Below are 16669 nucleotides of genomic sequence, written 5' to 3' on the forward strand. Positions count from 1 at the left end.
TCTCTTTCAGCGATTCTTGGAGCAATTATTGCTCCCTGTCCCTGGGTGTATCAATTACATGGACGACATTGTTGTCACTGGCTCCACCACTGAAGAACATCTTCAAAATCTCCGCACACTTTTTCATGTCTTACAGACTGCCGGTCTTAAGTGTAATCTTCAGAAATCACAATTTTTTCAGGCATCTATCACGTACTTGGGGTTTCAACTCTCTCGGAATGGTATTCATCCACTTCAGCAAACTGTCGCTGCGATCGATGCCCTTCCTCACCCTACATCTGTTAAGGAACTGCAGGCCTTCTTGGGGAAAATAGCATACTATCACAAGTTTTTACCGTCTGCGACTTCGGTGGCTCAGCCACTGCATCGCCTGTTGCATAAAAACGTGCCGTTTCACTGGTCCGCGTCATGCAATGGGGCTTTCCAGAAATTGAAGACTATGCTGAAACAGGCCCCGTGCCTGGCTACTTATCGACCTGGCCAACATCTTGTTCTTTCCACAGACGTCTCTCAATACAGGGTCGGTGCAGTCCTTGCGCACCATTTTTCTGACAGTTCGAAACAACCCCTTGCTTATGCCTCCAAAACGCTCACGGATGCCCAACAAAAGTATTCTCAAATTGAAAAAGAAGCTTTGGCCAATATTTATGCTCTTCATAAGTTTGGTGTTTTTCTCTATGGCTCAAAATTTCATCTTGTTACGGATCACAAACTACTTGTTTCCTTGTTTCATCCATCAACGTCACTTCCTGACAAGGCTGCTCACCGCCTCCAGCGTTGGACTCTTTACTTGTCTCGTTTCAATTATGAGGTTCATTTCCGGCCAACGGCTCAACATGCAAATGCTGATGCTCTGTCTCGCCTTCCCATGGGTCCTGATCTGGCATTCGATAGGGACGAACTTTTGTGTTTCCACGTGGATGTTGCCAAGCAGCGGGTTGTGGACGGGTTCCCCATCACTGGGGACAGGCTGGCGGCTGCTACGGGTTCTGACCCTACCCTCTCCCGGGTTTTACGCTGTATTCAGAAGGGTTGGCCAGATCGCCCGTCCGCTAAGACTTCTGATCCGTTGCGGAACTACTACGCTTTGCATTACCGCCTCACGGCTAGGGATGGTGTTATCCTCCTTTCCACCGACAATGCTTCGCCACGTGTTCTGGTGCCTGTGTCTTTGCGTGCGTCGGTCTTGCACCTCCTTCACCAAGGGCACTGGGGTGTCTCTCGCACAAAATCTCTGGTGTGCCGTCATGTGTACAGGTCCAGCATCGACTCTGAAATCGCACACATGGTCGCTGCCTGCGGTCCTTGTGCGTCACAGGCCGCTGCCCCGAAGTCATCTTTGTCACCATGGCCTTCACCTGAGAAGCCCCGGGAGCGTATTCATGCTGACTTCGTGGGACCTTTTTTAGGTACTTATTGGCTACTCGTAATTGACGCCTACTCCAACTTTCCTTTTGTTGTCCGTTGCACGACGCCTACCACCGCGGCAACCACAAATGCTCTAGCTCGCATTTTCTCTTTGGAAGGCCTTTCCTCTACTCTTGTCACTGATAATGGTCCGCAATTTGCCTCTTCCGAATTTGCGGATTTTTTGTGCCCGTCATGGCGTCATGCATGTCACGGCCCCTCTGTTCCATCCACAGTCAAAAGGTGAGGCTGAACGACTGGTCCGCGCATTTAAGGCTCAGATGAAGGAACTCCTGACTTCTTCTGCTGCTGATGATACGCTTCTCCAATTTCTGGCTTCTTACCGTTTCACTCCCATGGGCGACCATAGCCCGGCTGAGTCTTACATGGCCGACAGCCCCGCACACTACTTCATCTTCTGTGGCGTTCCACCTCACGGCCACGGGTGCCTTCGCTTAGTCGGTTCACCGTCGGCAACCTTGTATCGGTGCGGGGATATGGCAGGCGGCCAAAATGGAGTCCTGGCCGCATCTTATGACACCGTGGCCGACGCCTGTATGAAATCCAGATGGACATGGGTGTTGCAGTGGGTCATTCAGACCAGCTTCGGCCTCGTGTGCCGGCAACGCCTGTTCCGAATGCCGCTACACCACCTTCGACTCTACCTGACACTCGGGATCTTGGCATCTCCCATTACTCACAACACAGCCCTCTCACCATCATCTTGGTGCCAGCACAAGAACGGACGCCACCAGGACACGTGCCCATGCAGGAACTGGATGACCATCCTCTGTCAGAGCCAATCTACTCGCCTCCTCCTCCAACGGATGCAGACACATCACCCATGTCTCCTGGTATATCAACTGGACTTGCCGCAATGGGCAGATTGGTGCATGGGGACCCAGCAGATTCGACCCCTACGTCTCCTGTCATCTCGACCCGTTATCATCGAGGACACTTCCGTCCGTACGGGAAGCCTCCTCCTCGAAATTTTACGGCGAGTCAAACAACGCCTATGGACGTTAGCCATCTCCAGGACACCTCCATCAGGACCAGTGCAACAATTTCAAAGGGGGGAAAAGTGTTGTGACTCGCCGATCATTCAAAGCGCCGCCGCGCAATTAAGCGCGTCCTCTACGTGCGGCGCTGTCTGCCAGCCATGCAGCAGCTGCGTTACCTAAGCGGCCAGCCAAGCAGCGGCTGCTAGACTGGGACTCAGTGCTCATTCGAATGCTAACGTGTACACATGTCTTGCTTGTCAACTTACTCTGTGACTTATATGTGTTGTGTCGTTCTGAAATATATGTGTTCAACTTGACGTTATAACACGGACATAACTGGGAATTTGAACACATACATATTTATAAGGAAGAGATAGAAGATAGATGGAAAGCTAGATAAACATCCTGGTATGATCAATGAATGAAATGTGTATTTTCACTATATTACAGTACTAGCAGTTCTCTATTATTGTAACATGCTGAATACAACATTAACATATGAATAACCTCTGCAGCATCCATTTTGGTCTTTTACAAATAAAGGCTGAAAATAAGAAATCTACAAGAAAACTGAAACGAGATGATAGGGAGGAAAATTCACACTAAATCAGGACATAAGTCCAGGTTCTATATCCCTCCCTTCTCTGACATTACTTCCTGTCTGCCTTTTTCCTCCCAAACAAGTAATATGATGAGCACGAGTACTACAGGGTACTTATAAAATCCATGACACATTTCAGAAATCGGTACAGATAGATGCAAATGATATGGTTTGTGAAAGATAACTCTCATAGTTTTCTTTTTAGAATGTTCTATGAGTCCACCCTACATTACATGGCACATGTCTAAACAACAGTCTAATTCTGCCATTACCCGATCCAGCATATCAGGAGTGATGATATGAACTGCTGCTGTGGTGTGGTGTCACAGGTCTTCAAGGTTCTGTGGTAGTGGTGGAACAAAAACACTTTCCTTCATGTAACCCCACAAGAAAAATATGGCAAAGCATTCAGGCTAACAACCATTGTGGCCACTCAAGTAGTACCATGTGACACATGACAGCCACAACATTGCCTATCCAGCAACATGGCAATATCTCACTCAGGGAATATCTTGCACAACTGTGGAAATGTGGAAGGATGCCATCTTCTTGAAAGATGGCATCCCTTCTATTAGTTTCAAGCTGTGACATGAGCCACAACTGCAGCTTGTCAAAATAGGTGACGCCACTGTCAGTTCGCAAAGTGAAGAAGAAGGGTCTGCAGACTGTCTTGTTAAACATGGCACAGAAAATGTTAGCTTACTCTGAATCCCGGATGTTTTAGACATTTGCCCGTGGATTCTCTGTCGTGCATGTGTATGTGTTGCATTGGCTGGCATTTACTGGAAGACAAAGAGTGGCTTTGTCATTGAAGATTAATTTGCTTGCAAAGTCGTCATTTTCAGGATGGTTCTGCCTATCAATGCAGAACAGCAGGTGGCACAATTTGTCTGCATGGCTTATGGCTTACAAGAGCTGTAATTTGCAGGCTTCACTCTTAGTTGCTTGCAATGAATTTTGTACGCTGTTGGCCGAGGGATGTTCAATTCTGCACTTTCTTGATAGGTGGACTTCATGGGACTTTGCAGCATCACTTCCCTTATGTCTGTTCTGACAAGCCTGGTTGGCCCAAATGCTCTGCGTCACACAACTATCTTCTCTTAATTTCCTGTAGTACTTCACTATGATGATGTACACTGGTGGTGGCAACAGCAAGTTCTAGCACACAAAATGCAATTATGGTCAGTGATACCTCTGTCATGAGCTTTTCAAACTAACTTGTTGGTACCACATACAAAATGAATATCTGAGTGAGAACTTGTGTTTCACATAGCTGTATCAACTGTTATGTGATGTTCAGCCACTTACTTATACTGATATTTTAAAATGTTTTGTGAACTTTGTAATTACTCTGTATATTAGGTGTTCTCCTGCAGTGTCTAACCTAATTCTGAAACAAAAATAAGTTGGCAATTGCCGGAAAATAATGATCAATGTAACTTCAAAAATTTAAACACATTCAATTTTCCTGAAGCAGTATGTCAGCAAAATTACACCAAAAACGTTACTATACATTACCTCTTGCCCAGTCTCCTTGTTTATGCCTAGCTGTACTTTTCCATATGTGCCTTGCCCCAGCTTCTTGATTATGTCAAACCTGAAAACAAAGACAAAAATAAGAGTTTCAGTGGAGTCATATTTTATTCATAACAGATTTTATGGTATTAATACATATCAATAATGTCAGTTTTGTGTTAATTATTTCTACAAAGAAGTAATAGTTATGCAGTATATAATGAAGACAGCAAATTCAATATAGAAAACGAAAGTCGCTATTTAGATTACAAAGCACACTCTGCCTCACACATTGATTCTGCCCTTTTCTTCTCTCTTTCTCCATGTGTGTCAATATTTAATGAAGTTATCTTTCAGATTCAATAACAGATTATTTTTACCACTTATTATTTGACAGCAAATCTGTTTTTGTGATCCATCCTAGTTTTCCTGGCAGTCACAGTAAAATATAGCACTTCCATTTTAGTCATCACCTGACTCTGTTCAATTTAATCAAGTAGAACATGATCAATTATACTGAATTGTTTTCATGAACAATTTTTGCCATCTGAGAATTACACACATATTTTCACTAGCAGGCACACAACATCTAATACTTCTGAAATTTACACCATAGAGATAAAAGATTGTTTCTGCCTTCCTTGCATTGTTTACTCATGTTATTTACTACAACTGTTTGTTAGTAATGAGCTATAAGTTAAGTCTTCTCATCAACTGAAATAAACTGCCATTGTTACCCAACAAATATAAGATACCACTGGCAGTAACAACTAGGAATTATATTAGCAGTGCTACTCAAGAAACTAAATTTCTTTTACATCTAAAAGGTGGTGCCTAAAGAATGTAATGACAAATGAATACCTCTGCTTCAGTTTCCTTCGGTGGTTATGGAGACGCACACCACCAGTGCTCTCCATCCCTCCCATTATGTTGTGGATGCTCGCGTCACTCACGACCATCTTGATGCCTAAAGAAACAAATGTCCATTTAATTGTCTGCCAACAGATTACCGTTCACATAATACTAAGAGGGTAAAAGCACGAAAAATGAATGACACCGAACTGACAAGTGACTTAAAATTTAAGTCTCTTTTGCCTGACTAGGTTGGACTGTGTTTGGCAGTTCCTGAAAACAGATGACAGTTGAGAAATTTGAGAAAACAACAGGTTTGAGAACACCACTTGAGGTCCCATTACTAATATGTTTATTCAGTATATTTTACACAATCAATGAAGGATAATGAAACTGACGTAACAGTAACTTGAATGGCTGTGATATCTATGTTCTTCCCACAGTGCAGACTAGCGAACAACCATGGTAAGATAATAGTACAGCAAATTCTACATAGTCATTAAATTAATTTGTAAAAACTAAAAAAAAATTATGAAGAAGTGAACAATACAACCAGTAGTCATGAATCTGATGATTTTTATTTCCTGGGAGTAATCCATGGCATATTTCTCTGCCTGACAATTTGTCTTCCCCTGTTGCAGACATCATCAGTGGTTATAACGACTCAGAAAGCATTTACAATATCAAATAAGCTCAGCAAGCTGAACTGGTTTGAGATTGTAACTGCTTTATTAGTCGTTATAGCCTCTCATGATGTCTCCAGCATTAGAAGGCGAAATGTTATCCATAGAAATATGTTGAAAACTCAAGATTGCACACAACTGTATTATACTAAAATTTATTATACACAAATACGCCTTGGATCACTGCTTAATGCCCATAAAACAAAAATGACAACCAAGCAAATGCAGACCGTGAAAGCCTGCACTGCATGATAGTACTAGTCACGTTGTTCTGTCCACCAATATTTTTACTCAGATGTATTAAACAGCTACAACAAATTGATCCCATTTCAAACTTGTATTGTGGTTCTGTTAAGCGAAATATCTACACTTCCTTTCTGCCACGGCTACTTCTGTCGGTGACAGGTTGACTTGTGTTCTTTCCTGTGTATAACTACATATAATTGCCATGTATAACAATCCCTTGGATCAGCAAACATTTTGTGCTAAAGACTGAAATCTAATACAACTGGATTTCTAACGCTTTCAGAATGATTTCAACAAACAGCGACATTAGTATCGCACCTCTATTAAGGCTTCAAATTACTCTTTCTAACCATATTTGATACGCAAATCCATGGCTAGTTCCCTCTCTATTAACAGACGTTGCTCCTCTGCATTTAAAAGACCCACAATGAAAAAGTGATGGAAGGCTGAAGTTTACCGTGCCACAAACACTGAGGTGTTCAGAGATTGGACCGCAAACCAATTGGAAAAGGATGATAAAGAATGAACGAGGATGCCCCAAACGACGATTGTATGGAATCCAGCTCACTCCACCCATCCACAGGACCCGCAAGGCAGTAGATACCGGTGACCAGGTTGGTGCCGTATTCCCTAACTTCCAAAAAGCGTTCAATGCAGTTCCGCACAAAATACGGGAAGTACGAAAATCAGACGAGCTTTGTGACTAGATTGAAGAGTTCATGGAAAACAGAACACAACACGTCATTCTTAGTGGAGAGATATCTTCAGACGTGAATGTAATTTCTGGCAGACCCCAAGGGAGTGTTACGGGACCATGACTATACGTACCGGTACACCGGGTGTCTCTTCTACGAGACGACAGGTGCATTTTCCTTAGTTTTTCAGCAGATACTTGCAATTCCATTTTTTCGATGTGTAGTTGGAGTCAGCTATAAATATTACTCGCCACGTCTTTCATGCGACGCTCAGTGTCATAGGAAATTAGATTAGATTTACTTTCATTCCAATTGATCCATAGTGAGGAGGTCCTCCAGGATGTAGAACAAGTCAGAAAAAAAAACAATACATAACAAATATTTACAACTCAAACAAAGAAACTAATGTACCATTCCACAGGTCCCAAGTGGCATGGTCGTCATTTTTTAATGAACGCTATATGAAAGAATCATTTTACAAATACTAATGCACTGAATTAAAAAAAAGTTTTTATTTATTTATAAGGTAATAAACGTGTAATACATCTACTATATACTTATTTACAATGAACACATTACTGCACTGAACTGGTGCAGAAGTTAGATTGTACTTACACACACACACACACACACACACTTATTTACAATGAACACATTACTGCACTGAAATTGTGATACTGAGAAGTTCATCAATGGAGTAGAAGGAGTTGGCCACCAATAAATCCTTAAGGGTTCTCTTAAACTGAATTTCATTGGTTGTTAAGCTTTTTATGGCTGCTGGCAAGTTATTGAAAATGTGTGTTCCTGAATAATGCACAACTTTTTGTACAAGACTAAGTGACTTTAAATCCTTGTGAAGATTATTCTTATTTCTAGTATTGATTCCATGAATTGAGCTGTTGGTTTGAAAAAGTGATATATTTTTAATGCCAAATTTCATTAAGGAATAAATATATTGGGAAGCATTAGTTAGTATCCCTAGTTCCCTAAACCGGCTTCTGCAGGATGTTCTTGAGTTCACACCACATATAACTCTTACTGCACGTTTTTGTGCCCGGAAAACTTTAGCTTGGCTTGATGAATTGCCCCAAAAAATAATTCCATATGACATTATGGAATGAAAGTAAGCATAGTATGCCAGCTTTTTCATTTTTATATCCCCTATGTCTGACACATTCGCATTGAAAATAGAGATTTGTTAAGACGCTTCAGCAGTTCTGTGGTGTGCTCCTCCCAGTCGGTTTGTTTCCCGTCACAAACAAAATGATTATTAATGCGGAATTTTACGGCTTATTCGTTAGAGAGGTCCAAGGTTGGTGTAGTCCGAAATTTGTTTTAGCGATGTGTTAAATATGGACAATAAAACATGAAGAATCACCAGTAGTCGAGCAGCGACAGCACCGCCCTGGCCCGTGCTGTCTGCTACAGCCAAGCAGAAGCACCGCTCAGTTGCTGTTGGAGTACTCGTTATTCTTCGAGTTTTACTGTCCCTGTTTATTCATACTTAGAACAAATATACTAATTTGGGACCGCTTTATCGAACAGGCACCTAAAATTCCGCTTTAAAAATAATTTTGTTTGTGAATGGAAACGGACCGACGCTTTCCGTCGACACCGAGCCGCATAAAAGACATGATGGACAGTACTTGTTTCGGCTGACTACATCTACACATAAAATTGCAAATATCTCCCGAAACACCAGAGAAAATGCAGCTGACGACTCTTAACAGAGACGTCCGGTGTGTGGCCTAATGGATAAAGTCGAAAGATCTGTGACATTGTTCGCGACTGATGCTGTTGTGTACAGAAGTTGATACTGAACGTAGATCGGTGCACAGTATCGCGCATAAACAGGTTGAAACTCCGTTATTGTATGCTAATACGATTGCCGAAGTATCACTGGAAGCAGTCACGTTCATTAAATATCTGGGAGTACGCGAACGGAGCGATTTAAAGAGAAACGAGCACATAAAACTATTCGTACTTAAGGCAAATATCTGACAGATTTATTGGAAGAATCCCCAAGACGTGTAATCCACCCTCGAACATGACACGGATTTTTTATTTTTATTTCCAGCCTTTACTATCTATCGACAAACTCAGATTTTCTAAATATTGCATTTGCCTCGATAATGGTACAATACAACTCGGCACGATGGAAGAATAAAAGGCATTTACTGTCCATGAAACGCGTCAGACCTAACTGAAATCGCCGACCGCTGGTGGCCGAGCGGTTCTGGCGCTACAGTCTGGAACCGCGCGACCGCTACGGTCGCAGGTTCGAATCCTGCCTCGGGCATGGATGTGTGTGTTGTCCTTAGGTTAGTTAGGTTTAAGTAGTTCTAAGTTCTAGGGGACTTATGACCTCAGCAGTTGAGTCCCATAGTGCTCAGAGCCATTTGAACCTAACCGAAATCAAACAGAAATCGAAAATTCCCAAATGACCGTGCTTGTTTTAAACTATCAATTTTCGTTTATTGTTAGCCAAAAGTAATACTGAATTACAGTTGTGTAGGCTTCAAAGTATAACTTTTCATCTTTATGTACATGAAGTTTCCTTCTATTCGTTACGTAGTACATGATATCATCTGCTTATCTATAGAACTAAGCGACAGACCGGGGATATTGAATCCAGTCCCATCTCTCGTTTATCTATCTAAAGGCTTCCGGCGGCAACAAATATTTAATTTCCCGCACGTACGTAGCGATCGAATTTAAAAGTTTAAATGCTATCATAATCCACTTATTACGAGGTATAATCTTCTGTGAAAGGCTCAACACAGCAAGAAAAGAATTACAGCGATAAACTGTGTATACCTCTTGAGGCAGCGTAAACCACCGCGCACAACTTCCCAAACTAGTCATGCAATACCTGTGAAAGAGAGCACTTACTGATTAGCAAGAAACTTTACACATAATTTCACGCATTTTCTAAACTTTTTCGCTTACATGCTTAATATGAAATATTTAACATAGTAACTAATTTCTAAAGTAGTCACAAGTTTGAAGCTGTTTTATACATGGGGGTTCGATTTTTTAAACGAATCGGGTTCAGCTGTATCAACCGCAAAAGGTTAAATATTTTTTTATGACTTGTCGCCGTTCCTTCGCACTCTGCAACCGAGAAAGAATGCCTGCCTCGAGGCACATCTATGATGAAAGCCGTGGGTGAGAAGTGAACATCCAGAAACTGTGATTCGGGGAACATGAGTCATACGGCAAGCGGCCAAAGGCTCGAGATACGGCAGCGCCTGCTGAAGTACATTGCGCATGCGCTTTTGTCACGTAGACGACGCACCCCTGCAGCAGCGGACTTGGTAGTTAACTTACCCTGAGAGGTCGAGAATCACCGTCACGCTGTGACGTGCGTCGGTCAAGTGTTCAGATTGAGCAATTCGCCACCTACACACGTTACGTCAGTAGTGACGTCAACGTAACGGGTCGACAAATGCAAGCAACAGCAGCAGGTTGTTGGCTGGCTCTGAGCACTATGCGACTTAACTTCTGAGGTCATCAGTCGCCTAGAACTTAAAACTAATTAAACCTAACTAACCTAAGGACATCACACACATCCATGCCCGAGGCAGGATTCGAACCTGCGACCGTAGCGGTCGCTCGGCTCCAGACTGTAGCGCCCAGAACCGCACGGCCACTTCGGCCGGCGTAGCAGGTTGTTCTGCTACTATCTTTTACAACTGGCTTTTCCTTACAACACAGGAGAACGCATGTGCTACAAAAGCTTAGCGATTACAGCCGCGAACATGAACGACAAATGGGTTTATTTCCCTTTGCAATTCACACCCAAACCTCCAGATGTCAGACGCTCAGATCGGTAGCAAACGTTGTGTGTCGATAGAGTATACAATATGCATAAACGATAATTAAAAGTAACACCAGAACTACTGAGCACAGGAAAATCATATCTGTGAATAAATGCGCTTAAGATCTAGCGTTGTTGAGTTGGTAGAGCGTGAGGCCGTTGTACGAAAAAATAAGTTTTCGGAGTTTGTAGCAATGTTCTTTTGGCAGTCCGCTTTCGCTTCGTTAGTTGAAAGTAGCACACCTACAGAGTAAATTTGTATTGATAGGTGTAGTGTTACGTCGCACATGTCCGACAGAACACCACACCTAACCATACAAACGTACTCTATAGGTTTGCTACTTTCAACTAACGAAGCGAAAGCAGACTGCCAAACGAAGCGAAAGCAGACTGCCAAACGAACATTGTTACAAACGCCGAAAAGTTCTTTTTTTATACGACGGCCTCACGCTCTACCAACTCAACAACTCTAGACAACAACTCTAGCACATTTATTCACAGATATGATTTTCCTGTGCTCAGTACTTCTGGTGTTACTTTTAATTACCTTTATGCGTACTCTACTGGACGACAGCACACAGCACGCTTAAAATTTTTAAAAAAGAATGTCATCAGTGGGATTTGAACGCTATATCTTTGGTGCGACGACCTTACGCTCTAGCAACTCATCCACGCTGGATCTTCAAAATAGTCACTCACAGATAAACTTTTCTTGTGCTCCGTAGTTCTGGCGTTACTTTTAGTTATAGTTTACGCATGTTTCAATGGAGGACAGCACTTAGCATGAATTAAATAGGCGTTTTAGTCGATACTCTATCGACACACGTTTGGTACCGATCTGAGGGTATGACGTCTGGAGGTTTGGCTGTCAGTAAAATAAAAGGGCTATTTCAAAAGCATCACAATAACTGACACGTGTGAAGTGGATGATGCACCTGTGGTGAAATCAACGTCACTTGAAGTTTTAGAAGTGGCACGGCAGTTCGTGTTCTCGTATGTTGCCTTGTATATATGATAACAGTTCGAATGTAATCTACACTTGCTTTACGTACGCCGTAGAATATCCAACGCTACGCATTGAAATAGAAATCTCGCGTGATTAATTGCAACCAATTTTGTAACGTTCTGCATGAATATAGAGTATGCTGCAACTGGGATACGTACTCTTATGAAGGATATATTGCTACAAACGAGCACCACCTATAACGTCTATACGAGAGAGAGATACTTCAATAAAAATTTCGAGGAATGTTAAGTCCGAGATGGCTCTCATTCTTGGAAGGTGAAATAACTTCTGGACGAAGCATTCTTACTTTTAAGTGAAGTTTGTACTTAAAGTGAGATGCAAATTCGAACTGCTGTTTTTACTCTTTTTGAAATAAGTAAAAATGAAGTTTTTTTATTTCTTTTTATCGTTTTAAATGGCACAGCGGGCCAAGTACCACTCCCGTATCTCTGCTAATAAGTATTCCTGTATCGTTCTGATGTGCGACACATCCGTTATTTGCGTGACCGTGACTGAAAGGCGTTCAAACAAAGTGACTGAACTTGACTTCAACACAGGAACAAAAATGCAAAATTAGAATGTGTGGGATAAACAAAGGGTACACTGTTTACAGTAGTTGCGGATATTTTACGTGTAAAAAGGGTTGCCATAACGGGAATGGGCATCTTACAGCGTACTGGAAACGTCATCAAGTCAGAGGACTTCTCACAGATCACACCCGTCAAATCAAGGGCATTCGACGAGTATCTCAACGGAGTAATACGAACACGAATACTTAAATCAATACCGCCTGACATGCCCTCTGCACAGATGTCTATAAAGAATTTATAATCCTTCACTGAGGTTTTTGAGACGACCTAAAGCACTTCAGCAGTTGCACATGAAAAAAGGGCACAAGGTTTTAATGATTGTTATTAAAGAAATAACTATTCAACTTATACAAATGGAATTTTTTTCCCCACACACATCAACTACGTACATTTTGAAAGTTAGAAGCAATAAAATGAATCTATAATTATTAGTAAATTGAAGTTCCTCGCCGTGATACTCTGTCTCTATGTGAAGGCTAATCCCGAGGACTACTGTAGGGAATCTAATATGGTTTTCACTAAGATTGATTCATGGGAAGGGTTTGGTTATATAATCCACTACAGCTATGTGAAGCAAGTCATCCGGCCGCAGACACTTAGTACTACCAGTGCGAAGTCGTTTCAATACAAACACCAATTATTTCTACTTAAGGATTTGCTATTGTGGCAAACCATTTTATCCTTTTATAATGGCTTTGATGTCTCACCATATTTATATTGTTGTATAATCTGTCCGAGCACGAATGATGAAATAAACGCTTAACGGATATTGCCAACAGAAAATCCGAACTGTCAACAGAAAATCCAAAAATACTGGTTGGGATATTGCCACAGCCACGCACGTGTGTAAAATCATTTGTCCATGATGGGACAAGTGTCTCTGATCAACATTTGGAAGCCCTAGGAACTAATAATCGATAATACCGCACTGCATATCCACCTGCTTTCTGTTGTTTATTTGTGTTTAAACTCACAGAGAGCGAGAGGGCCGCGCGGGATTAGCCGAACGGTCTCAGGCGCTGCAGTCATGGACTGTGCGGATGGTCCCGGCGGAGGTTCGAGTCCTCCCTCGGGCATGGGTGTGTGTGTTTGTCCTTAGGATAATTTAGGTTAAGTAGTGTGTACGCTTAGGGACTGATGACCTTAGCAGTCCCATAACATTTCACACATATTTTTGAGAGCTCGAGAGGAAACGAAGTCAACGATGAGAACTCGCTTACAGCCGATGATTCTGAAACAATTTCGGATAGAACACAAAAGATCAATGAAGACAATAAAATAACGGCGTTAACATTCTGGAGAGTGGAATCTAATCCGAAGTGTATTAAGATTCTGTGATTATAAATTCGATGCCCATTATTATTTGGGAAACTGGAAATTAGTCGCTTTTCACAATGACACCGTCAGGCCCAATTCCTCAATTATGGTGGGCATAGTTAACAACAGGCAGTATATTAGAGTAATAAGTTTCGTACAAAAATGTAGTTAGTAACTTTTTTGTAATTAATAGAAGTTTACTACTGAACATAATATCCATGACCTTAGCACATTTGGTATAGCGAAAATACAAATTCTTCTATTCCTTTCGGAAATAAATTTGTTTCTAATTCCGCTTAATTCTAGTTTACTACACACAAAATCCCTTCACTAGAAGAAAAACTCCGTCCGTCCAATAGTTTTTTTGGGGGTAGTAATTTCACGTGAAGCTATATCTGCTGTAGGAACTATTTCGAAGCCGAGCTCGTACACTTTCGCCATCGAAATGGCCAATGAATAAGGTTCCTTCTTCTGGCACAAGAACTTTTTGCACACTAAATCTTGGCCTCTATTGATATAACTCGTCAAACTTTTAAGTTTTTCCAAATAGTGAATCGTGATTACATCGTCCGGGTCCCACTAGTGGACTGCTGTCTTAGCTGAATTGCACTTTCACCATGTTACTTTTTTGACATAAGTTTTTTCTTCGGGTTATAACTGTGGATCAGCAAGTTTAGCATGATTCCTTATGATAATGCTTCAACTACTCAAACGTGATTTCAATTGTCCACCTCTAGCGTTTTCGGTTGTGAGTCAACAAACGCGCCAGCCATCGCGCACTCAGCTTCTTCAAGAACTCTCACCAAATGACGATTTCATGCACAACTTCATTTAAGATTCCAAAGCGTCTCAATCGCGTGAGAGAGAGAGAGAGAGAGAGAGAGAGAGAGAGAGAGAGAGAGAGAGAGAGAGAGACCGCACAAGTAATAAACGCACATTTCCCAAGTTGTGCTTCCAAATGAAGCAAGCCTACTTGATCAACGGCTAGAGTACCAAATAGGCTGGAGAACTGACAAATCGACAAGGTCTCCTGTTCGTAATCCTATCGACCCGGTAGAGGACGCCTGGCCAACTTCGTCCTCCCCTTCCTAATGAAGACTTGCAAGGGCTCTTCTGAAACAACGAATTCACATACCAACACAGTTGGCTCTATCCCTACTAACAGCATGTGAGGCTCACACTGATGCATTTCACGAGTAGAGTTCGATTGTTATGTTTCTACCGTATTATGTCTTCCAGTCTCTAAAGTTACGTTCATAAAACATTTTCTCAGGAAAACCGCATCCGGTTCGTCTTTATCACCAAAACATTATGTCACGAAGTTCACGTCACACAAATCCAGTGTCCTCGCCTTTTTACTGTATGTTCAAACTTGCACCTATCCTCAATCTGAATAAAAAGAACAATAAAATCTACGTTAATAGAACGTATCTGAATCATCTCCTTTTTGTTGATTGTATTGAATTGCCTTTCCTGCCTGTAGTGCACAGTATGCATTATCACCTGCACATGGTTCTCAAACAAACTGTATGGAGACAATAAGAGACTGAAATAATGAAAGCTTCGAATATCTGCCGATCGAGAGGAAGTCTGTGTGAAGCAGGACTGTGGCTATTGCGGATGAGGCTTTTGTTATCTGCCGTATCCTTCCTTTCTCACCGTAGAAATACGGCAGCCTTCACCTGCCACAAAAAATACCCAACACTTTCCAGGGGCACCGCTTTTATACTAAGAACCACTGCAATTTTATTGTAAAAGCCGCCAGATTTGGAAACCTTGAAATGTTAGTTCCTCGACATTAGCAATCAACTGGAGCGATGAATCAGGCTTTTAGAGTTTAATGAGTACTTATTGCCCGACGTAAATAAGATCTCATACACATTATCAACCGTTTTCAGATAAAAATTGAAAAGTCTGGTATGTCTCTTCATATAATGGTTACACGAAATTATTTTCGTAATAATCGTTGACTTTTGAATGACATCTGAAAGTATATGTTGGGCACGCACGATGCGCTAACACACACACACACACACACACACACACGTACAACATTACCTCATCCTTTTATGTTTTTGGTTTTTATACTGCAACCGGAATATAGTATGGTGCATAGTGCATAGAACAGGAAGCATTTCACTTGTAATTAACACTAGACTGTGCGTCGAGACAGGTGATAAATGTGATAATTACTGTTGTTTCGAGCTGAGAGCCTAAGGACGGACTAAGAGATTATCGCTTTGTAAAACATCTTTGTATTACTTACGAAAATCCTGTTTGAGTATGATCGCGCATCTCCTTTAGTGTTCTGTTCTTCAGATAGATTTCGGGACAGTGTCTTTCATTCGGCCAAGGGCGGTCTTATACCCTCTTTCTGACAAATCTGAATCAGTGCGTTGTCTAACACTCTCATTATCAATAAATGTTGATAATGATGAGTTTGCGACCAAGTGTTAACACGGCCGAAAATGGGACAAATTTTTGGTAAGTTCTGGACGAACACAAAGACTGCTAAAATGTCGAGCAAAGGGCTTGCTACATTTGTGTAGTGAACAGAGGATGGCAGCACACTTCTAGATTAGTCTTGGTGTCTCTGCTGCAGAGAATGTGGGTTGGGGGCACTAGGGATGTCAATATGACCAAACATTAACAAATGTTTATGTACTATCCTTCTCAATCTTTGGTTACTGTTGTTATCATATCGGAATCATACTATCATATCGGAAGCTGCGAACACGCACCGTAGACTATATCTGGGCACGCTACCACAATTTTCAAAAACGACTGTTGCAGCTCTCATCGCCTACTGCACTATGTGGCTTAAACCTTAAACACCCTAAGCACTGTGTTGGACTACTGACAATGCGCCCACGTATGAACGTTGTTTACAAACGAACTGGTCAATGTTAAACCCTTTAACAAATGTGATTTTCGAT

At 41.8% G+C, this 16669-nt stretch overlaps 1 protein-coding gene across 2 annotated transcripts in view; it reads right to left on the reverse strand.

The window, feature by feature from the left end:
- The window catches only part of LOC126262705 (serine/threonine-protein kinase par-1-like), a 413823-nt gene that overhangs the window by 198572 nt on the left and 198582 nt on the right, over positions 1-16669 (reverse strand). For both annotated transcript variants that reach the window (XM_049959489.1, XM_049959496.1), the window contains exons 3-4: positions 5386-5491; positions 4528-4606 (exon numbers count right to left, since the gene is read on the reverse strand). In XM_049959489.1, the coding sequence (XP_049815446.1) occupies positions 4528-4606; positions 5386-5483 (177 nt within the window). In that variant the 5' untranslated portion in view covers positions 5484-5491. The remainder of the gene's footprint in view (positions 1-4527; positions 4607-5385; positions 5492-16669) is intronic.

Source organism: Schistocerca nitens, chromosome 1, assembly GCF_023898315.1.
Source record: "Schistocerca nitens isolate TAMUIC-IGC-003100 chromosome 1, iqSchNite1.1, whole genome shotgun sequence".
Lineage (NCBI taxonomy): Eukaryota > Metazoa > Arthropoda > Insecta > Orthoptera > Acrididae > Schistocerca > Schistocerca nitens.